General features: G+C 43.9%; 1 protein-coding gene across 1 annotated transcript in view; it reads right to left on the reverse strand.

Annotated features, from left to right (window-relative positions):
• The window catches only part of CNIH2 (cornichon family AMPA receptor auxiliary protein 2), a 924655-nt gene that overhangs the window by 321099 nt on the left and 575648 nt on the right, over positions 1-27908 (reverse strand). The window contains exon 3 of the mRNA XM_078660749.1: positions 20829-20876. Within this exon, the coding sequence (XP_078516875.1) occupies positions 20829-20876 (48 nt within the window). The remainder of the gene's footprint in view (positions 1-20828; positions 20877-27908) is intronic.

A 27908-nucleotide genomic window follows, 5' to 3' on the forward strand; every position in this document is an offset into this window, starting at 1 on the left:
GAAGTTATCCCCATCAGCAAGCAATTTGTTAATATCCTCTGTTTTTTCTGTGATTCCGTATGGGGAAACACCGCTTCAAGCTGACTTGTTTTTTGAGCTCTCCAGAATGGGATCTCCACCAATCTGATGGGAACCTTACCCCTGACTGCATTTAGTATTTGTGGGTTGATGCCCGGCGTAGCCGACTGTGGTTGTGCAGCTTGAGCAGTCTTCGCATGATTGACAATGTTCGCATAACGAACTGTGTCAAACATCTATATACTGTCACAAAATGTTTGTTTACTCTACACAATTGTATTGCTGAAAAATGATAAACATCAGGATGCAATGTGTGTCTGACTGAGATTAGCCAGGTTGCTTGCTAAGGGGACCTATTCTAACATTTTCTGTTGGGTGAGGTAGGGAGTCTCAAACCAATTTCTTGGTATGATAAAGGTATTTATATTTCTTCATATGGTGTGTAGTTGTTTGGTACTTCATGTTGTTTGTATATGTGAAATAGCCTTGCTGTTGTTGTCTGCTGCTGGGAATGTAACCCATGAATAGAACATCTCTGTCTTATGTGTTTCCTGAGCCTCAACCACGAAGATCTCATCTCAACCTATAAGTGTGAGACCATGTTGTAAAAGTTTCTGAGTAACCGCATTTCTAAAGTTCTCAGTAATGTTAAGTGCTGCTAGGTCTTCTGTGTCAGACATATTTCTGAAATGTAATCAGAAAGGGTAACACAATGAGAAAAATCCTTTGAAAAAGTTCAAGTTTGAATAACCTACAGCTAATACATAGCGGTTACCTACACAGCTGAGGAGGATAGCCAAACCACCAGATATGTCTCCAGTTAGGAGGTGTGAAGGGGTCTCTGAATATGCACAAGAGAACTTCTCAGGTGATCCATTAAATAAGAACCCACTCTACCAACGTTGGCAGCATCATGTCGTGCAGTTTACACTTTCTCAGTAGGAACTGTTTGGGTTTTTTTCGCACGCGACTTGGGACCGGGGCCGAACGGTAGGTGCAACATTCTCCCTAGGATGTTTCAGATGTTTTCCCCTCCGCGTAGGCGCGACCTGAGACCTAGCCAGACAATGGTAATTAGACAGCCCTTCTTAGATGATTATACATTAGACACGGTGTACCCCCAATTATAACACCCCAGTTCCCCTAGGTTAAAATATTGCCTGGCATATAGAAACATTTACAATATAGAGCTGAATTAGAGGGCGATCGCCTTACCGAAGGTATGGCCTATTGACTACCATGCATGGACTCAAATCTAGCCTCACCTACCGTTCTGGAACAATGAGATCCTGCTCAACAATACCTGATGGGATATATATTCAGAGGTTATTGTACTGTTGTTGTTTTTTTGAAAATGCCAATCAAAATTATTTATAAAAAAAGGAACTGTTCGTTTTTTGGACAATATAAGCGTTGGGATGGTGCCAGACTCATTCTATGCACTTGATAGATTATTCTTGGATGAATTATGTGGGGCTCTTGACTTACTTGCAGACTGGGTTTAAAGCAGGAACAAGAATTATTGATCAAGTATTTTGATTGCAATTGCTTTATTGGAAATATGAAACACTGGGGAGGGGTCACCTGTGTGTGATTTTTGTGGATGTCAGATCCGCTTTTGATCTGATGCCAAGAGAAGCCCCTTGGAGGGTTATGGTTGACCTTGGGGCTCCTAGGTATCTCACTGACGGTATTTGCAAGCTTCACGATAACAACTATGCACAGTTCAGGTGTGGGTCTTTCGGGAAGCTGAGCCCATCCATCCGGGTTACCCAGGGTGTTAGGCAGTAATGTGTCCTTGCTCCAACCTTATACCAATTGTAGATCAATGATTTGGTGGCCCAGTTAGAGCTTTTCAGTAACGATGCCCTGACACTGGTTAGCAGGGAGGTTTGCTGCCGACACCCTACTTGTGTGCCGACACCCTGCTGGTTTCCAAATCACCAATGGGTACACAAAACCTATTACATCAGCTATAGGTCTTCTGCAAGCAAAGAGGAATGGAAATTAACTTTACAAAAACTAAGTTCATGGTCTTTAACCCTTGTCCGTTATCTTGTTCCCATCCTGTGTTAGAAACAACCCCTTTGGAGAGAGTACATACATTTGAGTATTTGGGCTTTCTGTTTACAGGAAAATGTGGTTGGAGCAATACACAGGAGGGTTACTAGGAGCTTTAGCGGGCTCCACTTTTCGCCCAATCTCTCCTGTCCTACAAATTTATGACATGCAACCCCCTTGGTGCATCTTTATATGGGGGAACTCTGGGGTCATGCTAAAGTTGGTGAATTGGAACTTATGGAGAATACGTTCCTTTGCTTCTTATTTAACCTCCCAATTAGCTCTCTACTTGCTCCATTGAGGTTAGAGTTGGGGCATCGATCCTTGGGTCTAAAAATTGGTCTTAGACCCTTACTGTAATAGAGGCGGACTTGGGCCTCTTCTGAATTGTCAACATACCAGTTCGGTTTTGAGGAAATGTTGAGGTTACCAGGTGTTACTAAGATATCCTGGTTCCAGTTTATTAAAAACCACCTTATTGAAACTGACCATGATGAGCTATGGACAGCCCCACAGAGCGCTTGTGTACTCCCAAAATCTGTGCTCAAGGGGGCTTATTGAGGGCACATGGATGATAGATTTCTTAGGCATGGGAGGGGGCATCAATTAATGCTGCCTTCCTGGAATTTAAAGATGATTACAAATGTAAAGGTTATTTGGATTTGATCAAGCCACCTTTGGCAAAGACACTGTTTGAAATGTCACTTTGGGTCCCTGCCGCTACATACAGCAACTTTTAAATGGCAACAACCGGGTTCTTATTTCAATCTGTCCTGCCCCTTTTGCACTGAAGTGCCAGAATCTAGGAGCATGTTCTTATTGTTTGCCCTAAATATCATGTATATATCAGAAAGTGGATGTTTCCTTTATGTCAGGACTTTGGGGCCAGAGATTATAAGACTGCCTTAAGGGTATTAAGAACTGACACATAACAATCTGTTGTTTTTGTAGTCTCCCTGTCTTTATTAAGCATGTGGCGGATTCAGTGAAGCAATTTGCACTTATGATTGGTGCTTGGCCGCTCTCTCCCCCCAGCTTTGTGTGTAGATTGACCAACTTTTTTATTGAATAAACTATGAATTTGCTCATTTCATTATTAGCTGTGTATGTATTTTATTGATTAGAATTTAATTTTTAATTGTAATTTCTTTAAAATCCTGTTGTTTGTATATGTGCTTTTATGGCAAGCTGCCGAAATAAAAATATGATGACTTCATGTACCCCCTGAGGATATGTAGGCCGATAGACCTGCTAGTTCAGAGAGCCACAATAAGTACCCCTAAACTTGGCAAGGTAACAAATGGTTTGGGCAACCTCAGAAAATGACAACCCTGACTCCCCAAGTAATCTTGGTAACAGATCTCTAGAACCTCTTCGCCCAATCACTCGTGCTCACTCAGAAAGGTACACAAAAAATACACAAAGAGGGGTTTTCAAAATTTATGGAGCCATTGTAATTCTTGTATAAAATATATTTGCTGAAATACTCAACAGACAGAAGCTGGTAAAAGTGATTAGCAATATGAGGACAGTGAAAAGAATGAATGATTCCACCATCATGCATAGACAGTGTGTATATATACTGGCATATAAGTACTGGGTATAGTGCACTCCTCCCTAACCTAGTTGCCTTTGACTGGTATTCTGCCAAGAATCCCCTACTGAATGATCTAAGTCCTTGTTACCTGAAGGCAATGTATGTAGGTCCCCGTCTTGGTCACAGGTTGAACATCCCTCCTCGTGGAGGATAAAGCGGAATCAGCTGGGCTTAGACTCCGACACAGCAATGACCTAGCAATGATAGCAGAGTGCTCCTATGATTTGGTGCACTGAAATGTGTGTATTTATAATAACATCATCCATGCTTCCATGTTGAGGCTTCCATTGGGCTGACATTGTTTATTGTCTTTGTGATAGTTACGTCCCTGTTTGGATGAATAACAAACAACAACATTTGCACATTGTGTGTCTAGGCCTTGCACGAAATGTTCGAGGTGTCATGATAGTGTACTTAAGAAGTGGAATAGTAAGCAATGTTGTTTCAGAGAAACTAATCTTGCACTGTCACACAAGAAAATGTGCTTCAAAAGTCATTGTGTCGAACAGAAGGAAATTTAAGAAACTTGTACATGTAAAATGGCAGTGTTTCTTCCCAGGACTAACCTAGCCACATGACACTAGGTGACACGACCTTAAGACTAGTAGTGGCAGGGGGAGGAGCCAAGATGGCGATCGGAACAGTCGCATAACCGCCTCGCTCCGTGATCCCTTCCTCCCCGCCACCTATCCTGTATTTCATCCTGATCGGGGTGTTCCGAATTTGGTCACCATAGAAGAGCCTTCACTTACCATCCTTGTCCGGAGCTCTGGCGTGCAGTCATTTCGGCGTTCTGCCCTTGTTGCCTTGCTGGCCTTCCCGGCCCTGACGCCGGGGCCTCGAGTGCTGTGCTTGCCCGGAGATGTTCGGAGTGCCGGCGGTCCGGAACCGGTGGAGAGACCCGATGCTGGGAGCCTGAGAGCCGCGGGCCGGAAGCCCTGGAGCGGACCCACCCCCGCGGAGGGGCCACCCCGTATGTCCGATTGCCTGCCGGCCCGAAGAAGAGAAGCCGCGCTGTCCGGCACCCCTCAAGTGGGTGGCCCACTCCTGTTGCTTGTCCCGCCCGGGGTCCGGTGCTGGGCTCCCCCCGAGTGTTGTGGGGAGCACGCCCGTTCTTCTGGTGACTCTCCTTTCTCCGCCGAGCGCCATCCGCCGCGGATCGGTTGTGTGCCCTGGGGCCGCCAGTGCTCCTGGTGGACTTGGAGGTGCCCACGATGATGGCGGCGGGCGCTGTGCTTAAGATGGCGGATGGCCCCTCGGAGAGTCTTTCTCCTGGAGACAGGGAAGTTGCTGCATTTGTTCTCTCCAGCCCTCGTTTGATTCGGGCGGCCCCTACTCGGAGTGCTGTCTTGTCTGCCCTGGCTGCTCTGGGGATCGACCTGTCCTTGAAATGCCGAGACTTGGAGTCGCGGATCTCCGCCATGGCTGCTCCGCCATTTTGTGACGCGGTGTCGTCTTCCCGAATTGTACTGGTTGAAACTTCTCCGGCTGCTGTGCTGGGATCTCCGGCTGGGTGTTTGATTCTATGGGATCATGTGGACCCGGTGTTGATGCTGCAGTGTTTCCTACATCCTGATTTCTCTGCTTAGTGCTGGACAGCCCAGATATTGTGCTTGGCCACGTGGATCGTTGAGGTACTTTTGCATTCTGACTGCTGCCGAGTGCTCCTGGTTGCTTCTTGTTGGCCGGGACGGTGTTTTGCGGAGATCCCACTGGCCTTCCTGGACTGGTATGGACCCAATATATCATTCTGCTTTTCGGCCGTGGCGGGGTCTGGAAGCTCGACTCTTCATAAAAGTGGACAGGGGTGACTGTGCCTGAGTACCTGTGGGACCCTTTTAAATGGCATCTCCAGGCCTCATTATTTTGGTTAGTTCTTGTTTTTCATCCTTGTGTGGGCTTTTTTTCAATGTCCTTTTCGACCTCGATTGGTGGTCCGTTGTTGCGGGTGGGGTAGTATTCCATGTTTCGATCGCTGGCTCCTCTCCTCTCCTGTCCTTCTTCTTCCTCTTCTTCTCTCTCTTTCTTCTTTCTCTTTCTTTGTTATTATTCCCTTTCTCTTTCTTCTATATTTCGGGTGACTCGGGGCGACAGGCACGCTGTTTAGTGGGGTAGGCCGTAGCCATTACAGTGATGTAGGGTGGGGGGGGGTGTTTGTTATTTTAGTTTGTTTTATTCTATGGTCCCTTTTCGCTTTTTTCAGGGGGTGGGCTATGTCCCTTTGTTTTCACTCCTTTGCTTCGTACGTGTCCGCTCTTTCTCCTTTTCCGGGGCGGGAGGGCTGTACATGTGGCGTCCACGTTATTTGTTTGCTGACATTTGTCCTTTATTTTTGAACCTTTGCTGGGCGTGGGTTGTCTTTGGGCTTCGCCCTACTAGGGTTATTTGATTGCGTGGGGGGCTGTCTCCCTCCCGCCCCCCCCCTCTTTTTCTGTATATGTTGCGTGACGCCCGGTAGATATGGTTGCTGCCTCCTCTATAAAATGTAAACTGAAACCTTTCTTATCCTGGCGCTGACTGTTTAACGTCTTTATTTCAAGTCCATCCTGTATTCATTCTATTGTACGCATTGATGTTGTCTTTTTTTGACTCTCCTGCTTTTGCGGCCGGCCCCTGTGGTTGTAGGCCTGCGCTTGTACTTCTACGTGTCTTTCAATAAAGGTTTTTAAAAAAAATAAATAAATAAAAAAAAAAAAAAGACTAGTAGTGACATTACAGATGTCTTTTGAAGATCATGTCTATCCTCTACCTCTTTTGTATGAGTTCAAGGGTTCCGGGACAGATATATCTGCTCCTGAGCAGGAATCTCTGCATTTTTTGTTTGACTTTTTACCTGAAACATTAATCGTGCTGCTAAGCGTGCATAGATTTTGGCGCATGTGTGCACTTCTGTGAATGTTGCCCCTTCTGTTGTCTCTGAGTAGTTTTATGATGTCTTAAGTACAAGCTATGATTAGGGTTGCCACCTTTCCAAGAAAAAAATGCCACAGATTTGTTGTTGTTTTAAGAGTCTGTAACAGCTGGACGTGATACTAAATACGACTTTATACAAAATTGCATGTATCCATTTGTAATGTTATTTTTCTGTCTTTGTTCAATGAAATTATTAGTCATGAACCATTATCGCAACTTTAACCTCTTCCGTGCGTTGGACGGCCCCGGCGGTCTGACGTCACGGTGGGCGTGTGCGTCGGACGGCTGGGGGCCTTCCCATTTGCGCACGCGTAGAATTCGCCTGCACAGCGGCGAAATGTGCACCGCATCAGAGTGGCTAGACACATTTAAAGGTGCTTTGTATTTATATTTGATTATTGACCTAAGTACAGATAAAGGCTAAAAAGAACGACTTTTGGTGATTTTTGCTTATTTTTGTAATGGCCGGGCCACCAAAATACCGGTGGTGTTGGTAAAAAAACAGTCAGGTGGCAACCGTAGCTTTGATATGTCTCTGGATTTGTTTTATTGCTTTAAGAGGCTAAAATGTTCACATAGGTTGAACTTTGTCCAAACACAGCTGGTGCAAGCTTGTACAACTGCTCGGGACACTGACACTCTAACCTGTCAAAGAATTACCTAATCATAAAGCAGAAGGTAGAAGCAGATAATATTGAATTTAAGAGGTATGCCACAGCTTTAATTTACATATAGACAGATGAAGTGCAAGGTGAGCCTTATGAACGTGTAATCCCTTCAGTAATAATCCCAGCTGGTGGAGTTTCCGCGTTGGACTGTTTGAAGATATCTGAGAAGAAGAAAGGACAAAGGTGATTGTGTGGCAGGAGGGGGATACTAATTTGGACTCATCACAATGTGTGAAAACACCGTTGGAAGCTTTGTTTCCCAAATGGGACTGCACAACAGAAGTACTGCTCTACAGAAGCTAGTTAGCAACAGGACACAAACTCCCAAAGTTAATAACAATCCATCACTGTCTACCCAGATGGAGGAAGTTACTGTCCTTGCAAGGATGAGAGCTGAAGTAGCATCCACAAATCACAGAAATCCCTATGGGATACTATTGACCTGGGTCTTATTTACAGCATCTGAAAAAGTGCACTCTGGGACCCCAATACAACAGATGACAGTGCCCCTTTCAAGGCAAGAGTATAAATTACTCTCAGCAGTATCTCTAACAGTGGTGGCTCCTCCACTATGGCAGCGGCGCATCGCCTCACTGCTTTTAAGCAGTGCGAAATAGAAACATAAAATGATAATAACTTAGAATTATTATAATTTTATGCTTTGTGTGTCTTGCTGCTTTGCGGCCGGGAGGGCAGTTGGGTGGGGCCACTTTGCACTTGAGCATGGGAAGAGTGGTTTTCCCACTCCTAAGTGAGTAATGACTGTTTGGTCGGCCCTCTAGTCCAAACCAGTCATGCACACTTTCCCCATTCTCCATGCAGGCTGCATTACAGCCTGCATGGAGAACATGCCCACCCCTCCAGCCCGTGGCTTAGGGCTGTGACACGGTTCTCAGACAAATCGCAATGCTGTATTGCAGCATTGTGATTGGCTTAGGGGAGGGAGCCTGGCGGCATGCTTCCTGGAGTTGGAGGCAGGAGAGCAGGAGCAGAGACACGGGACCTGGCCTCAAGGTAAGTTTTTTTTTTTATTCAACCCCCCTTGCCCCCTCCCCCCCTGACACCATCCCACACCCCAACTCCCCCCGCCTGCCACCCATGAGCCATGCTGGCCGCCACTGATCTCCAAAAGTCCTAAAACAGAGGAAGAACAAAGAAGGCGTGTTCCTCAGGAGCCTATGACTTTTTGGGAAAGGACTTGTAGCAACTAGAAGCCAGCATCCTTCTGAGCCGTCACCCACCAAGGGCGTCTAAGACCACAGATGGCAACCTGCCTGGAAGAGACGAGGCCTTCCACTTTTGTGCCCACATTTACTCTATAGTAAATACCTCATGTGTTACCAGAGTTGTGAAGTGAGGTCACAGGCCTAAACTTATTTCACCATGCCACTGTTGCGCCTAAATCTAAAGGGCTCCAGAATAGAGTCACCACAAAGTAAGGTGCAACACGTTTTATTAGCGAGCATTTGGATGACCATGTCTAAGAGGCCAATTCCTAGACTTCTCCCTTGTTATATGGTTCTCCAAAATCTCGGTGTGGACAGTATCAGAAACTACTGGCCTCAATATTAGCCATTGTAACTTGAGTCTTTACCCCACTTGCCTATACCCCATTGGAATAATAATACATTGACCTTTACGGAGCATTGTAATAGCACGCAAGTCTTTACAAAGCACGCCTTTACCCCGCTTCATAAAGACATATGTATGTATATAATCACTACAAAAAGCAAAGGTTACAGGGACGTTATAGTTAGGGACAGATTGTACTCATACAAAATCAGAGAAAATCAGCCGTTATAGTTACCTGAGTTAACTATAACTCGCGCCCTTGCAATGCACTGCTTATGACCTCCCATATTACATCACTCATGACATGGTCAGTGACATCATTGATGACATCACTGATTACACAGTGATGACTTCATCCACAGCATCTCTGACACACACATTCACACCCCTATAGAATCTTTTATACACCCACTCCACTCCTATTCACAAACCCATTCACAGAGCCATACCAGTACTAACACATCCACTCACTGATTCATAGATCTACGCACACATCCACTCACTCACCCATACTGCCACTCATACACCAACTTGCCCACTAATACAGCCATTGACGTTTCCACTCATACACCCATATAGGAATTCACACTGAGTGAGTCACCCAGAGAACTACTCACACACCTAGACACATACCCATACAGTCAATCACACAGCCACTTACTTATAACTGTTACACACACACCCACATACTCATACAAATAGTTACACAAACTAACGTGCCTATACTGTTAGTGACAGAAGCATGCACTCATCCATATAGCCACTCTCATATTCCCTCACTCATGCATAAAGTCACTCATATACCCCATCACTCACCTATACTACCTTTCACATACCCAGTTACTCACCCATACTAACACATGCAGTCAAACACTGACACAGCCATACAGACACTCGCTCACTCATACAGCTTCTCTGACACGCACACAGTACCCCATACAGCCACTGACTTACCCACTCACTTATCCATACAAGCAGTCACACACCTCCTCACCCACACACAAAGATACCTAGACAACCATTGAGGTAGTCAGACAACCAATCAATTACCCATACAGTCATTCATGTACCCTCTAACACACTCATACATCCACATAGACATCAACTGATAGATGCACTCAATTACACAGCCAGTCACTACCTATAGATTTGCTGAGACACCTAATCACTCACTTATAAAGTCAGTCATGCACCCACTGATTCATCAATACAGACACTCATACACCCACTTATTCACCAATACACCTTAGTGTATATATATATATATATATGTATATATATATGTATATATTTATATATATATTTGACACTCAAACTTCTTAAAAATAGTTACCGGTGATGTTACCACTGATGTCATCAGTGATGTCACTGACCATGCCAAGAGTGATCTAATATGTGAGGGGTCATTAGCAGTGAATTTCGGGGGCACGCGTTATAGTTAACTCAGGTAACTGTAACATCTGAATTTCTCTCGTTTTGTATGAGAAAAATCTGTCCCTAACTATCACATCCCTGTAACCTTTGGTTGTTTATGGAATTTCCTGAGGTTTTTTAAATTCTATTTTCTAACTATAAGATGCTTGTAACCTTTGTTTTTTGCGGTTAATTTCTAAGGTTTTTTAAATGCTAATTCCTAACTATAACGTCCCTGTAACCTTTGGTATTTATAGTAAATGTTTAAGGTTTTTTAACTAGCAGATGTGTTTGCAGAGTGGTGAAGAAAGGGTGCTGGGCCTCTGTCCAGCTCTCAGGAATTCCGCAGTTTAGGACTTACTGGAGGTATCAGGAGGGATTCTTGGCCCCCAAGCTCCCCCTGGAGGCAAGGGGACTTAATTCTGCAACTAGTAGTGTGCCAGGAGGCACGTTTGTAGAGTGGTGGAGAAAGGGGATGTGGCCTCTGACTACTTCTCCGCAATCCTGCTGTATGGGACTTGCTGGAGGTAACAGGAGGGATAGTTGGCCCCCAAAGACATCCAACTACCCCTCCTATTACCTCCGGCAAGTCCTTTACAGCAGGATTGCTGAGATCTGATAGCAGGCCACGCCCCCTTTCTCTACCACTCTGCCAACACACCTCCTGATGCACTACTAGTAGGGGGATGAAGTCCCCTTACCTATTGAGGGTCCTTGGGGGCCAACTACCACTCCTGTTACATCCAGCAAATCCCACACAGTGAGTTTGCTGAGAAGTTTTTGGTGGCCACACCCTCTTTTTCCTCCTCTCTGCAAACGCGCCTCCTGGTGCTCTAATATTTGGCGGATAAAGTTCCCTTGGCTCTTGAGGGTCTTTGGGGGACAACTAGTCCTCCAATTACCTCAAGCAAGGCCCACACAGCTGGATTGCTGAGAGATGGTCAGAGGCCACGCCCCCTTTCACCAAAACTCGGAAAACACGCCTCCTGGCACACTGCTGCTTTGGGAATGAAGTACACTTTAGTCCTCAGATCCTCAGGTGGCAGGGGGACCTCATTCCCCCACCAGCAGTGAACCCAAAGGCATGTTTGCAGAGTGGTAGAGAAAAGGGCATGGTCTCTGACCACCTCTCAGTAACTCCACTGTGTGGAACTTGCTGGACCTCACAGGAGGTCTTCTTGGCCCCTAAGGACCCTCACCAGTCAAGGGGACTTCATCCCCCAACCAGCAGCGTGCCAGGAGGTGCATTTGCAGAGTAGTGGAGACAAGGAGCCGGCCTCCCATGAGTTGCTGGGTTTTGGAAAAAAAAAATATGTTCTAGGAAGGGGGATGCATGGTCCCCCTCTCTTAGACTACTTTGGGCCCCTTGGACCCCATCCCCCCGGGCCTGACCCATTTCTTTTTTATAATAAGATAAAAGGAGAGTGGTGTGCGCGTCCCCTCTCCTGGACAGACTTTGGCCACAGGGACCCCATCCCAGGAGGCCCTGCTTTTTATTATTCTTTTATTAAGTACAGGAAGTGTGGCCACCTGCCTCCCTTCCTTGGGACATTTTTGGCCATGGGGAACCCATCCCCCAGGGCTGCCTCCATTTCTGTCTTTTTTTAAAGGAAGGGGGCCAATTTCGGACCCGGGGTTACCATCCCCTGGGGCCATGCCTTTATATTTTTTTATTACAAAAAGGGAGGGGGCTATGCGGCCTCCCTCCCCAGATCGATTTTGGCCCCGGGAACCCCATCCCCTGGGGCCAGGCCTTCACCATTTTTATTTTAAATGGGGGCCAGCGTGGCACCCCTACCTGGGCAGATATTGCCCCGGGGACCCTATCCCTCGGGGCATGGCTTCTTATTGGGGCCTGCGAGGTCAGCCTCAAGGCCCCTGCAGTCCCTGCTGGCTCCCTGCCTTCTGTGGAAGCTGGCATTGCTTTTGGACAGAGGGAGCTGCTAACATGCAGCTCTCTCTGTCCAAAAGCAATTCTGCTACGCTTCATGGAAGCAAGAGCATTTTCTACGCTCCCGCTTCTATGAAAAGGGCGAGAGTTTGATATGGCTTGGCGGGCACCCCGGGACATTGGTGGAGCCAGCTTTGGGGAGGTGGCAGTCCCCCAGGGCCTTGGAGGGCTCCAGGAGGGGGAGCGCGAGGCCTCCCTCCTAATTTCTGTACAGCCCTGTGAAGGTGGTGGTTTCCGGCGCTGGGGTCCGCAATGGACACCCGTCATTACTTATTTGTGCCCGGGGAGGTGGCTGTCACCGAGGCTGAGTGTGGGGGCTGGAGCCCCCTCACCCTTTAGTTTAGATATAGCCCAGGGGAGGTGGTGTTTGCGGGGGACTGCATGCCCCCCCACACATTTCAGTAATCGAACCCCAGGGAGGTGGCGGTCCTCGGGGCTGCAGGGGCCCCCCAGCTCCTTGAGACCCCCATGGGTGAGTAGTGCGCTTCACAATCCCTGATTGATTGATTGAGTGATCGAATGTTTTTTCTTGTGACTCGGTTCAACCGAGTCACAAGATGGTTGAAATGTTAGAAGCCAATTTGAACTCTGGCACAAGATCAGGAGGTTTTGCGGATCCACTGCAGCCACAGTTGTATACCTGAGAAATCTTTAAAATTCTCAGCAACTACTGAATGGATTTACACCATTTAACAAAAAGAATGCTTTCTGGACCAAGAGCTACCTTTTTGCCAAATGTGTTGTTCCGTTCAGCAGTTCGGGCTGTAGCTGTGTCTAAAGTTTTCTATGGAAATTAACATGGCAAATTTCTTTGCCTCCGCTTGACGGATCACCCCGAAACGTTCAAGACAGCAGCTGAAGTGACTTGCGTATTAGTTTTGAAAATGTTGCGAGAATTTGTAAAACCGCGCCAAAGATATTGGCAAATGAAAAAACGCTCTTCCTATGGAAACTAGGTAGCAGCCACCAGTAGGTTTTATATATATATATATAAATATTCCCACAGAGTCCGATGTTAGTAGAGGCTGTCATATAGGGCGGTCCTCGCTCAGGGTATCGGAAACCCTGAAACAGGCACCACACAATGACTGACGTTCTCAGAAAAAAGCAAGGACACCTTGGAAATTGCAGTGTAAAGATTTTACTGACTGCACCAGCAACGCGTTTCAGCTTACGCCTTGGTCACACTAAAGGCTAAGCAATAACAGCATCTTTTTTATTTTACAAGTGCACTATACATAGTAAACAGACAATAGCACAAAGTGAAAATTCACAAAACCATAGTGGCCATCTTGTTGTTATCACACAATCTATCCACAACTGAAGTCTTGTTTGCTTATGCACTCGCGAGTGGTTTAACTTAACACCATAAGTCAACATTGATAAAATAGCAATTCTTCAATACAAATCTACAAATAACTTTCTTATAAAAGCTATTTATACAATATTGTTCAAATATATGTACGTTTGACTCAGAATAGTTTTCACCACTCCAGTGGCACACTAAGAGCATCTGACCCTCCAGGTCTTAGCTTGCTGGTACCTGTATCACTTCACAATTCATCAGCTGCATAGCTACAATGAAGACAGCCGACAAGATACATTGTCGAAACGCGTAGCGTGTCAACTGGGCAATACATTTCTCTTGCCAAGTATTCCTGAGTGCGTCTTCTTGCTGTTAAGCAAAACTGTGGATTATATATATATATATATATATATATATATATATATATATATATATATATATATATATATATATATATATATATATATATATATATATATATATGTATGTATGTATATGTATATATATATATATATATATATATATATATATATATATATATATATATATATATATACAACAGACACTGCATTCCATATACATAGACCTCGAAATACACAAGCCTGTGGGGCATATTGGCTGTAGTGAATTAAATCACCTGCAACATCCACATGTGCCCGTGTATTTGGTGTTCTAGATATTTGGAATGCGGTGTATGTTAATGCGTTTTACAGGCTTTTCCACACCCCTAACATGAGCTTCCACTGTATTGGCCTGAGGAAGGAGTGGAAACGCTGTTCTTGTTGAAATATATATATATATACTACACACACTTTTTCCCTGTTCTAGGAGTAAACATCCCCCTTTTCTCTAAAGCCCCCTTACCACCCTTTGCCAATGCTCACCCCTGAAACCTAACATAGATCTTTCCCCTTTATATCTACCCACTCCTTAACCCTAAAATCATACATCTCTTTACTTCTACCCACCCCATAACCCTCAAATTGCCCTTAAGTCCATTTACCTCTATTCTCCAACACCTTGTAATCATGCTTACCTCCCTTTACTTCTCCCTGCGCCATAACCAATCAAAAGCCTTACATTCCTTTACCTCTACCCACTCCTGAACCCTAAAAAATCATTAACCTCTTTACCTCTACACACCCCAAGCTCTAAAATCACCTCTACGCATTGCTTAACCCTAAAATCTCCCCTACTTTCCCTTTCCACTGCCAACCTCTTAACCCTAAATTTAACGTTACCTTCTTTACCACTACCCACCCCTTAACTCTAAAATCACCCTTACCTCCATTTACTTCCACCCACCCATTCACCCTGAAATCACCCTTACTCCTCTTTTCCTCTACCAGCCCCTTAACCCTAATATCATCTTTACCTAACTTCATCTCTACCTATCCCTATACCCTAAAATTGCCCTTGCTGCCATATATCTTTACGCGCTTCTTTAACCTTTTTTTAAATTACTTTAACATAATATTTTTTTTTATGTAAAATACTCTATGGTTACCGGTGTGTGATAAATGTGAATACCCATTGGATATACTTACTTGTGTAGTACGTACCTGTGTGGATGGGTAAAGATCGTGCAGGGAAACAACATCAGGGTGTAGACTAAATACCACTGGCCCCAGCGAAATTACAAGATATGTTTTAACTGAGCGGATCGGTTGAGATCCATCTGCATGAACGAATTGGAGCTTGCAGGTCAACTTCCAGGGAGAAATTAGGAAATGCTAAGGGAATCAGGAGTGACATTGCCTATTCTCCCACTGAAGATAGGTGGTGCGATTGTTCGGAGGCCTTCTTTTCAATCATATGGGAATTTATAATGATCTTTTGTTTGAAAATTTGTTTCACTTATTTTCAATGAATGGATTATTGTGGCACGCTGTACTTTATACAGTGTATACACGTATTTATACAGCATGGATATAATCTATAGGCAGAAGAACACTTCAAATGCAACAAGAAAATACAATAAAGATGGAAAGGAGATAGAGTAACAAAAAGAATTTAACATCTGACAGCTGGTGCAAGCCTTTCTGAAGTTCCTGAGAGAGGTCAGACCATCAGATAGGTTTGGAAAAGGTTCCCACAACTAAAGGTCGTTTTATTTTGCATTTATTTATTCGTTTTTAAGGTTCACTGATGGAATATCGATTTCCAAAATATCCCCATACACAAAGTATCTACATCCTATATTAAAACTTTTAAATACAAAAATAATCAAGCAAAAATGTTGATGTAAAAAATATAGATGTACAATATATCGATTTTTTAGATTTAATAAAAATGTATGTTAAATATATTAAATAATAAAATTAAAAATTATTTAGATTTAATATACATTTTAACAAATATAATAAAAATAAATGTAATTTAACAAATATTTAAACATACATGTATAAAATGTAATATATAGATATTTCCTTTAAAACAAAATAATGAACTATTAATTTTAACTTATTTTATAATATTATAGATATATAAAAATTTACAAATAAATATATATATTTACATACACTTATAAAATAAAATCTAATACAAAAACCATTATATTATAAATTTAAAATGTAAATATTTAATAGTCTTTAAAATTACATTTTGCACTCCATTGAGTGCAACAGTAGGGAAATTGTTCGATAGCGAAGCGGTAAAAATCACTATTCCCACTCCAGTAAGTGCAACAGTAGGGAAAGTGTTGCATAGCGGTGGGGTAAAGCGTACTATTCCCAATCCAGTGAGGGCAACAGTATGGAAAGTATTGGGCAGCGGGGAGGTAAAAATGACTATTCCCACTCCAGTTTGTACAACAGTAAGGAAAGTGTTGTATAGCGGAGGGGTTAAAATTAATATTTCCACCGGAATCAGTTAAAAATTCAAAACAAATTAACAACAACAACACAAAAGATTTTTTAAAACAAAAAAATTAAACAGAAAAGTTTTAAATATTACAAAAGATAGACACAGATTGGAATATTAAAAAGATCTAACAAATAATTAGAAAGATTCTTTTAAAAAGTCAAAAATAATTTAAAAACAAAACACTATTTTTAATAGAAACATTTTATAAACAAAAACATTATTTATTACATAAATATAATATTTTTTATCTCCTACCCTATAGCACCACAAAATTAACAACCCACATATTTTTACTGTACCTTCATAATTAACATATTTAATTATCAATTAAACAAATGTTATTAATTTAAAAAAATGTAAAACAAATAAAAATTATTTTACTCCCCAAACATTTCCCCTATAAAAACAAAACACACGCAAATTAACAATAAACACTTACCATAAATATTTATCAATTGATTAATTAATATTAATAATCGAATAATTAATAATTAAATAAAAAAACATTACTTTCCAGCCTGTACTCCAATAAACACCACAACTCACACCTAAAAAACATTACACAATTTCCATTACTAATTTTACAATAATCAATTATTATCAATTAACAACGTATTAATTTAAAAGAATTTACTTCCCACCCTTTACCACTATAAGCCCCGCACATAAATAAATTACTTCACACCCTATTCTCCTATAAACTCCACCACCCACTCCTAAGAAAAAAATTACACAATTAACAAAATTAATTACAAATTAATTAATTCATAATAATTAACAACCAATTAATATTTAATAATAAAATAACTTCCACAGTTAACAATATAAAAATATTACTTTAATAAATATTAATAAATAAAAATATTAGTATGTGTATTATAATTAAATTACTTCCCACCCTATTCCCCTATAAAAATAGCAACCCGCTCCTAAAAAAAATTACACAATTAACACAATTGCCAATTAATTAATCAATAATTAACAGCCAATTAATTAGTAATTAATAATAAATTAATTCCCACAATTAACACTGTCTAAATTAAATAAATACTTATAAATAAAAAATAATCATTAATTTATTATAATTAAATTACTTCCTACCCTGTTCCCCTTTAAACCCATAACCCACTACAGAACTTAAAATCGCAAAATGTAATCAAGATAAAATTAATAACTACTAAAAATGTAACACATATATTAAAAAACAAAACAAATTCTCATACAAAAAAATGGATCACATACTTTTAAAATGCATACGGAATACATAACATTAATTAAAACGTCGATATTTTAAACCACTATATTTTTGCAAACGATATTAACAACTTTGATATTTCCAAAAACAATATTTCTTACCTGCAAGTCGATATTCTTGACCACGATATTCTTCCTGTCGATATTTCTCTATCACGATATTTAAAACTCGAAATTTGTGTATGTCGACATTTTTAACTCTATTTTCTGTCTGTGCACCAGTTTTTAAAATAGCATGATCCACGCCCACTAAGGGGCACTGGAGTGCTTAGCATCAAAGATTGTTCTACAGTAAGAAGGCTGAGAAATAAAACGATAAAAAAGTATTGTAACAGTTTTCTACATACATGAGGGAAAGAGGAGGGTATATCTCTCTCTATACTTGACAAGTCAGGGCTTATTTAAAGATACTTATATGAACACAGAGCTACATACAAGTATAACCAATATCTTAAACATCCAAGCGTTTTATCAGTGCCAGGAGTTTACCAGAGGCGGCGACCTACAGTTATGAGAATGTTGTGCATTCCTGCTTGCTGCTTAGTGGCTGGTAAGGCAGCCATCTTTGATCCCTGTTCTCAGTGCACTGGAGGTGCCTCTGCCTTCACCGCTCAGACTGCACTGGTATATCCGCTGCCACAGTTGCCATGAGGAGTGTTCTGCAGCTTCCCTGAAGTACCAGCCATGAAGGGCAGAATTTGGATAGTGAAGCTTGCATAGGAAGAAGGATGGCAGATGAGGGGTTCTTTTTCCCATACCTGCAACATGCCATATCTCTGGAGATGTAGGCGTGGCTAATCTTATATGTAATTCTTTCCGAGATGGAGGCTTTTCCAGATTGGCTCCTGAAGTTCCCCCTGACTATTCCCCAACTAATAGCGATCCGCTGAACCTTATCGTGTCTGCAAGCGCCCTGAGACCTAACGGTGACAGTTTGCGCTATAGAAGACCTTCTGACTTCTGACTTCAGATGGCGATTATCTGTTTCTTGTGATGTAAATTCTTCTCCAGACCATATAAGGCGCTGTTGATAAAATGTGGATGTGTCACAGCACATTTGTTCCTTTGACTTTCATCGCCCACTTTGCAACCATTTTTTTTCTCTTGATGTTTACTCTACTTTCTAGGTGGATTGCTGCCTGGATTCTACTCTTGAAAGATCTAATGGGCTCTTTTTTAATTCTATATCAGGGTAGGTTTGTTGCCTTTCTTTCCAATGCAACTGTCAATTCATCATCATTTTCAATCAAAAGCAATCAAGATTGCCAAGTTGGGTTTCTCTCCCCTTTGTGGTTTTTTCCCCCTGACTAGGCCCCTATTAAGAAGACATTTTGTTGCCTTTCACAAGTATGTTAAGAGAAGGGAGGCACCATGGTTAACGAGAGAAGGCATCCTTTACTCTGGCAATCAAGAAAGAAACTTGATTGAACTTCCCAGTGTCCAGTGCTTGACTGTAAACTCAATCCAGTCTGCATTCAGTACCATTAAATTGGGTTTTAAAAACAACAAGCCCGTGAAATGACATACGTAAGAACAAATGTTATATAAAAGACACAAATGGTTACAATTGTGTCTTTTGACCTGCTAGGGTTTTAGTGTTTGATCCTAAAAGACACCAAAGGGTGAGTGAAGGATGTCTGCAGCTTTTAAAAGTCTTGGCCAGCCATGGTTGAAGGAGCACAGAAAACCCAGCGGAGTAGCGACACCTAACTGTAGGCTTGGGTATTGCATGGCAAAAAATCTTATGAGACTGGATCTGCCTCGCATGGCCTTGGGAGCTGCACACCTAGTGGACAGTCAGTGCATTGGAAGAGTCCCTGGAGGAAGTGAGTACTTTACCGGCGGCAGCAGCAGCACCCAACTCAAATAGCCTTGTTATGGCGCCCAACCCCAATGAACGTATTTAACAGATTGGAAATTACAAGGAATGCCGAGAACTAAGGCTGTATGGACTGGCAATAGTTTCTAGTGGCAGTCTCACGTTAGGAACACCACTTCAGTATGAACACGATGCAATAGTGCATGAACACAAGGATTTAGAACTGGAGGGCTTTGTTTTCTACTATACTGCCCTCCACGTGCCTATCGGGAACTCCTATCTCAGCTAAACCCACTTCACGAACCCTATGGCTCAACGTCACCTCTTTGTCCTTGACACCCACTGGACTACTCTCTGGGGGCAGCTCGAGGGTTGCCATCACATGCAATCATGTCAAGTGTGCGCCACTTGTTCATGGCGGGAGAGCAGAATCATAAAGAAGGGAGAGAACAAAATAAGAAAGTGAGGGTGGTCAGCAGAACGAGAGAGGAGAGGACGGGAGGGGGGCATAACATAGGATGAAACTCTGAGTGGGGGTGGGGAGGTTTAGAAAGTAGAGAGAGGTGAAATAAACGGAAGGGGTAAGAAATGGAGCAGGAGGCTGCCGAAGAAATTGGAGGCATTTACATCTGAGCGGACAAATATGAAACAGAACAGTGAGTTTTACAGATTGTTACTAAATTACACATTAATATTATAGCAGTCATATTGTCTCAAGCATAATATATTTGCGCATGCTTTTACTTCTACACCACCAGTTTGCACTTCAATCGCTGCGCTATTTTACTCCGCTGAAAAAGAATCGGATAATTAGCCACACACACACCCCATTTTGTAATGAATTATTCAGGAACCATCAGTCTGTCATTTCTAAATTGGTGTTCAACACAAATCTATTATTGGTTCAAATCTTTTGTCTAAATGTCTCCTGAGGTAACATGATTGCTCACATCCACCCCCACCCCCATAAACCCGATATGTGTATCTGCTCATATGACCTGGCCTCCACCAATATTTTGTTAAACCCTACTGTCGAGGGTGGAGGAGAGCTAGACTGGGGTAATGTGCATGCAATGGAGGAGATATAGAGTGGACAGGCAGGCAGGAAGGGGGAGAAGCAGAGGTGAAGCAAAGAAGGAGGAGAGGGTGGGGGACAATTCTAAAACAGAAAGAAAAAAATCTGGTTATCCAGGAAAAGAGAGCGGGCGAGGGAAAGACGGGGAATTATGAAGATAGGGCAAAGGTAGAAGAGAAAGGAAGCAGTGGATAAGAGAGAAGTGTGACGTTTGAGATGGGGGGGCGGGGGGGGGGGGGTGGAGAGTGCGGACCGACAAATAAACAAAGAAGTGAAGGAGACGCGGACTGTGAGACAAACGCAGAGTCAGACTAACCTTCCGTAGCAGGCAGCAGATCCGCTCCACATTTTTCAACCTCTCCCGCTAGGGAAAAAAAGAGAGGAAAGAGATCAGGGACCCACGCTTCAGTTCAGTTGTTCTTTCCTCTTGCCTGAAATAATTTGACAGTTTAATTGTACTAATTGGAGGTAATCAGAGAGCTAAACATACAGCTTGTAATCATTCATGCCACGGAAACAAAAGTCCTTTCCTGAGTCTCACAAACCCCGGGCCTCCCCCTGTGCTGTGCTTTAAAGGTGCTGAACGTACGCCCGCGGGCCACGCGCCTTGTGCTGCCCAGCACTTTGCACGCGCTGCTGCAGGGCAGCCTGCATTGTCTTCAGCACTGTGGGCGCGAGGCAGTCACTGGGCCACAGAGAAGGCTGACACATAAGGCAACAACCGGCGCCTGCCTGTAGTACCAGTACATGCAGTGCGGAAGTGATGTGTATACTTTTATCACGCTGAGTAGGTAGGTGAGGTGGTGCTACATACCGTGGGGGGTGCGTGCAGCTTCCAAGAGACCCCTCTTTTTAGCCGACTGCTTTTTGCATTCTGAAACATGTTGTGTCGTTAACATAAAACATAGTTTTACCAAATTTGAAAGACCAGGAAGCAAAAAGCGTAGGTTGAGGGGTGAGGATGGGATGGTTGCCCGTCAGGATCCCTGGGCGCAATTTCACCGCCTGGAAAAGCTGTCGAGTAAAATGTCATGCAGATTGGGAACCACTTTTGCTGACTCGTAGTCTTCATTCCCCACTGACATCCTCCTCACCTTCCGTCTATGTCCCAAATTTCCAATTTACCTCATGCGAAAATTAGAGCTGAAATAGGTGTGGATGAGTACTTAGAAAAAGCTGAGGTTACAGTAATTCGTAGTCTGTGATTATTTAATATTCTGAAGACAATAAGGTATAACTAACTGCCCAGTGCAGGGGTGTCACCACTGTCTGGAATCAGTCAGTGGCGTAACAATAGCCCCCCCATCCCCGTGGTGCAGGGGGATGGCGTTGGAGCTCCAGGGGGGCCCTACGGCACTGTGCACAGGCTGCGGCCTACAGTTCTTTACTGGGTCCGGATTGTGGGGAGCCCCGACATGTACTTTGCAGGGGGCTCAAGTTTCGCTACGCCACTGGAATCAGTGATTCCAAAACCAGAAATTCCAGTACCCATGCACCCTACAACTCACAAGTGGTCCCTATTAGACTAGATGCAACTACAAAGGAAATCCCTGTATCGGGTTTGGGTGCATAGCATGAGGGGCATATTTACAAGCCCCTATCGCCACAGGAACGTAATTTTCGGGGACATACTTGTGAGGATAGGGGCTTCACCATATTCACAAGCTGGCGTTAAGTCACTTAGCAAGGCTTAACGCCACTTTGTGAATAAGGCAGCTTTTCTTTGTGAATAAGGCACCCTTTCAAGCTATACTCAGCGTGAAAGTGGCAGGCAATGGATGTTATGATGGGCGTTTTACCGTCTCACCCATTGATTTTATGCTTCCCCATATTTACAAGGGTGGCGTAAATATGGTGCGGCGCCAAAATTAAGACCAGGAAAAACCTGGTCTTACCCTGGCGAAACAAGGAGAAAAATGTTATTTCTCCTCGTTTTTGCTGTTTATATGTGTGCTTCATTGTGCAGCACACTTCAAAACAACAAAAGGCCATTGATTGTATATGTGCAGGTAGGTGTCCGTTCCGGCACATAAACAATCATTTAAAAAAAATTGATGAGTTGCAACTTTTATGTGTGTTGCACAAAGCAGCACACAAAAGTTACAAATCACCATTTCAGATTATTTATGTGCAGGAAGTAAAGCCTTCCTGCACATAAACAATCCTTCCCTTCAACACAGGCAGCCTTGCACTATGGTGCAAGAGTGTCTCCGCTGGAGCTAAGCAGCTGTAATTCGCGCCAGGCAGGGGGAAACACAGGGCTGCACCGTATTCTTGTAAATATCGCACATCCCTGCGTTTCAGAAGTGGTGGAGCGTGGCGTTGGGCCAACAAGGCTAACATCACGCTCCGCCACTTCACTTGTAAATATACTCATGGGGTGCTTTAAAAAAATGCAATAGCATGAAACTGTTTGTTGGGATGTCTGTACAAACAAATCAGTATCTATGTTGACCTCGATTTACAATAGCAAATACAGTCCTCGTTGAAGATTACGTCCGGTCGCCCTCAAGTTTAGGTTATTATGCATGCATATGAGAGAGAAAGAGAGGAAAGGAAAAAGGGAAATCTAACAAAAGTCATAGCCTCGCATCGCACAATGTTGAACACACCCAAGATTTGCCACAAAAAGATATTCTACAAAGCTCCCAGAATTTATTGTGTCGGACTTCGTTCGCTGTGCCAAGAGAGTGGCATATTAGGAGTGTATTTCTTTCTTCCGACTCTATCAGCGACAGCTCAAGGTTGCTGCCTTGCTAGTTTGAAGGCACGTCGTGCAGCCTTGTAACCAGTATGTGCTTAATGCAGTGAAGGCCAGGGGCACGAGCTCTGTTCTCGGCCTGCCTGGAGCTCATTGGGAAGGCGCTGCGCCTGTTCTCTGCTCTCTCACATGCAGCTCTGGTTCTCGAGACCCGTGGTGTGAGGTTCAAATGCAAAGCGACTCTTGCTCAGAGAAGTAAATGGCACGGAGAGGACATGCTCTGCCTTAGAGGCACCGAGGCTGAGCATTCACAGCTCTGATATGTGTGATACAGGAAGACAGCCTCGGTCAGGAGACTGGTACAGAACAGGGCCATGGGCTCAATGGACTGGGACTAGACCATTCACTCATACCGTGCATGTATGAGAGGTGGGTCCGGGTCCAGGTGGGGGGAGATTTCAACAGGCGACGGCAAAGGAAAATTAATTAATTATTTAATTTCCCCTCATGGTCGTCTGTTAAATACCACCCCCCCAACCAGCCCCACCGCTCTTACCTACACAGGCTGCGGCTACCAATACAGCTGGATAGGATGAGTGACTGGCATAAGAACAGGGTGGTTCAGGGGACGAGTGCATAGACAAGGCCATTCACTTACAGAACAGCATGCGCTCTGGGCACTGATATAGCAACATTCATCTCAGCACTTAGAATGGCTCAGGGGACCAGAACAGGGACTTTCAACTCTACATCTGGACGGGCTCGTGGGTCCAGTAGAGGGACAGACATTCAACTTCAGACAGGCTGGGCTCTGGCATGAAATACAGGGCATATGTAACCTACATGGCTGGACTGTATCAGCGGGTTGGCATGGGGCACAAATCTAGTCATCCAGTCCAGGACTAGATAAGGTCAATTGTAATTGTATTTATATAGCGCCTATTACCCCAGACGAGGCATCAAAGCACTTTTCAGCAAGTAGCACTCCACTCCGATACCCAGAAAGGAATAGTGGTGAATTAATATAGGGAAATATGAATTGATTTGAGCAGTGGACATGTGAGTCTGGTAGCTGGATTGAAAAGGTTATTGGAGGCATAGAAGAGGGAAAAGTCTAGAACATATTTATTGGGATATCATAGTAGTAGGAAGAAGTCTGGGATGAGTAAAGGAAAGATGGAGGAGGAAAGAGTCTTTAGAAATGAATTAGGGAGATGGTAGTAGTAAAATGAGGTCTCAGATGAGTAAAGAGGGATGCATGAGGGAGGACATTTAGAAAGGGTTGTTTTGGAGAATAGTAGTAAAATGATGTTTGGAATGATGAAAGGAGGGATGGAGGATGGACGATTCTAGAAAGGGTTATTCTGGAAACCATAGTAGTAGAACGAGGTTTGGGATGAGTCAGAGTGTGAAGATAGAGGATATATTGAGAGAAGTATAGGGTAAAGCATAGGGTAGTGCATTGAACAGACTAAAATGTATTTTTTTGTTTTTACAGTAGGAGTAAAGTAATCAATATATAGATACATAAGTACATGCAAGGTATATGTGTATAAAGAAGGTACTATAAAAAGATTTAAGTTGTATTTAATAAACTCAGACTTTCAAGTGTCACTGAACTTTAAGATGATTTATTTGTGTGTTTTTTTCAATGATTTAATAGTGAAGCAATTGTAGCTAAATATTTATAATAACATTTATATATTGCGATAGATAAATAAGAGGAGAACCATAAGCATATAATCAAATAACTTATATGAAAACTATGCAGTGACCTATATACATGTTAAGCATAGAATAATATAACCATAAGTAATATGTACATTTGTAAAGCAGACCTAAAGAAAAAAAAAGAATATATATATATATATATATATATATATATATATATATATTACGTTACATACTTTGAATATTATGGAGAATGTCTATGTATATTGATTAGACAGTGTTAAATTGCAGTGATATGTGAAGATAACATTGCTGTTTTGCGCAGTACTACATATTCAAATATGGCTTCCATTGAGTTGCAGAACGTGAAAGACTTATGTGTGCAAGTTCCCTTTCTATACTAAGTACCGGCAAGTATGTATAGCACCAAGTCACAAACGCCCAATGTGTGATCAAGAGAGTTTACTCTCGAAACGCGTAACATTGGAATAAAACTTCTGCTGTTTAAACTGCAACTGAGAGCGCGCTGTGATTTTTGAATCGACGTTGTTACTTACTGCCGGCTGTGGCTCTACCGGCCTTAACGCGCCAACAGACAACGGACGGATCTCCCAGGAGGAGCCTTGTCCGCAATAGAAAGTTTACAGAGGGATTTCTGCCGGCCGCCGAACTTCACTACGAGGATCAGAGACGCATCGGAGATATTCTGGTGCACTAACCCGGAGCAGCGTCCCAGAGGTAAACCCAACCCGAGGGTGTATTCTCGGACTGGCGTGGTTACACGCGCCAACTCACTAGGGTGCAATTTTTCGGGGGGGGGTGTCTTGGTGGGCTGTGGAAGGGCAGGAGCTGCATGTGAGATAGCCACTAGGACTGGGACTGAGGCAATTGTCACAATAGTGCTTACTGTAGCTAAACACTACGGGTCTCAATCTGGAGACCTGGAAGAGTCCCCGGCTTCTTACAGACGTGCATCACTCAACAAATGGGCGGCATCTGGAAACTCCATTATTGGAGGGGTTGCAGTGTATACATGAACAGAAACAACGCGTGAGAGTGACAAAAAGGTGCTTAATCTTACAACTGCACAATCCTAAAAACCTCTGCCAAAGCAAAGACTTACAAAAGGATTGCCTGCTTTTGGTCACATGTTGTTAATTAGAGCATCATGAAGGAGGAGGCGCAACGACGTATGGCAGCACAAACACTGCTAGCACACGATCCAGGGAAAGGGCAGCAGGTCATAGTGAGGCAAGACATCTTTGTTGGTCTCTGGGTTTGCTGCCAATATCTATCCTTGGCTATGGGCACATGATTAACACCCCTTGCATGTCATGACAGCCTCGCCCTGCTCTCCAACTTTGGGGTTAACTCGACCGATTGCAGGATCACGCCATTTCATGAAACTTTAGCCAACATAAATAGCCGATCCTTGGATATTTGAGGAGGAAGAGGTAGTTTGTTATTTGATGTTCTGAATTTTTGTCCCTATGGGTGGCTTCTGGATAGGCACTATTTTCCCCTGTCTCTTCCTTGCTCAGCCATTTTAAAGCTCCCTCTTTGGAAGAATCAGAGACATAGAAGGGGAGGCAGCTTGTTCTGGTCACAACGCTGGGTGCCGAGGTTGCAGTTCCGGCCAGGCGGCGTCAGGGGCTCAGGGTCGCGAGCGTAGCGACGCTCCTAGCACGCAGGCCCGGGTCGCGGTGAAGGGGGCCAGGCCCGTGGGCCCAAACAGACACAGAACTCTTGCTGGGAGGAGCAGACCGTGCGGATGGTGAGCGGTGAGTGGCCGCGGAGCACACACAGCAGCTGACGACGGGTGGCAAAGTCGATCTGAGAGCAGGCTGGTGAGTGAAGGTGCCGTGCCGAACTCGGGCGTGATCCCTGTGCACGGCCCAGACAACGAAGGCCTGGTGGAGGCCCCGGCGTCGGAGCTCCAGAAGTAGACACCCGCTGTGGTTGCCTGCCGGTGCTCTCTCCCAGCTGGTGAGAAGTGTAGGGGAGTGGAAGGTCACTACACATGGGGCCTACCGGTAAGCACATGTACATGCATACAATGAGAGACCACACACTTGCTTGGTTGCAGGGTCGGACCGGAAGCCACGAGCAACCTCCGTCCATTTATTTATAGCCTTCTGGCCACGCCTGGCCAGAAGGTGATACATTGTGTGGTAGTGTTTCCGGGGCTCAGCCGAGACCCGCGAAACACTAGAGCGTCACATCCCTTCCCACCTTGGTGTTTGTTCTTCTTCTTTTATCGTAATTGCTCTATTAAGTCAACATGCAAAATCAGCCAATCTCCGACTTGGTCTGGGGTTTGGTCTGAGATTGTGAAAGCTTCGCCCCCTTGGGGGCACGGGATCACAGTCTCTCACTACTGACGCTGGAGGTGTGTTGACATGCTCACCATTCTCAGCCGGGTCTTCAACACTGCCAGATTGGTCGACAAATACAGAGATGGGCCCATCCCATGTCGTCGGTTCTTCAGGTGTGGGAGGAATCCGTTTGAACCATGATATGTTCCTGGAGATTTCCTCCCCACTCTTTTGTGCTGTTCTGGCTGTACCTTTTGTCGCCTTGACTGTCCAGGGTTCAACCTCATAGGGAGTGCGAAACTTCCCTCCCGGCCTGCGTGTTCGTACCAACACCGTGTCCCCAGGAACTAATTTCTTGTCCCTTGCTCTCCTCTTTTTACTTGCTCTCTCATTCGTCTTTCTCCTCCTCTCTTGAGCAGCGGCTGGTGTGTATGGTTCAAGCATCCAGTTCTCTGCTGTAGGTAGTAAGTCATGTCGGGGTCCTGCAAACATCAATGACCACGGGGATCGTTGGGTGGTACTGTGAGGAGTGCTTCTGTACTCCCTCAGAAACAGTTGTAGTGCTGTCTCTGGATCAGCCCCTTTTACCATTGCTATCCTCAGGGCTTTATTAACAGTTCTCATAAATCTTTCCGCTTCCCCATTGGCTTGGGGCCATTGGGGTGTGATTCGACGATGTTTTATCCCGAGTTTTTGCATGAATTCTTTA

This window comes from Lissotriton helveticus, chromosome 9 (genome assembly GCF_964261635.1).
Source record: "Lissotriton helveticus chromosome 9, aLisHel1.1, whole genome shotgun sequence".
Taxonomy (NCBI): Eukaryota; Metazoa; Chordata; class Amphibia; order Caudata; family Salamandridae; genus Lissotriton; species Lissotriton helveticus.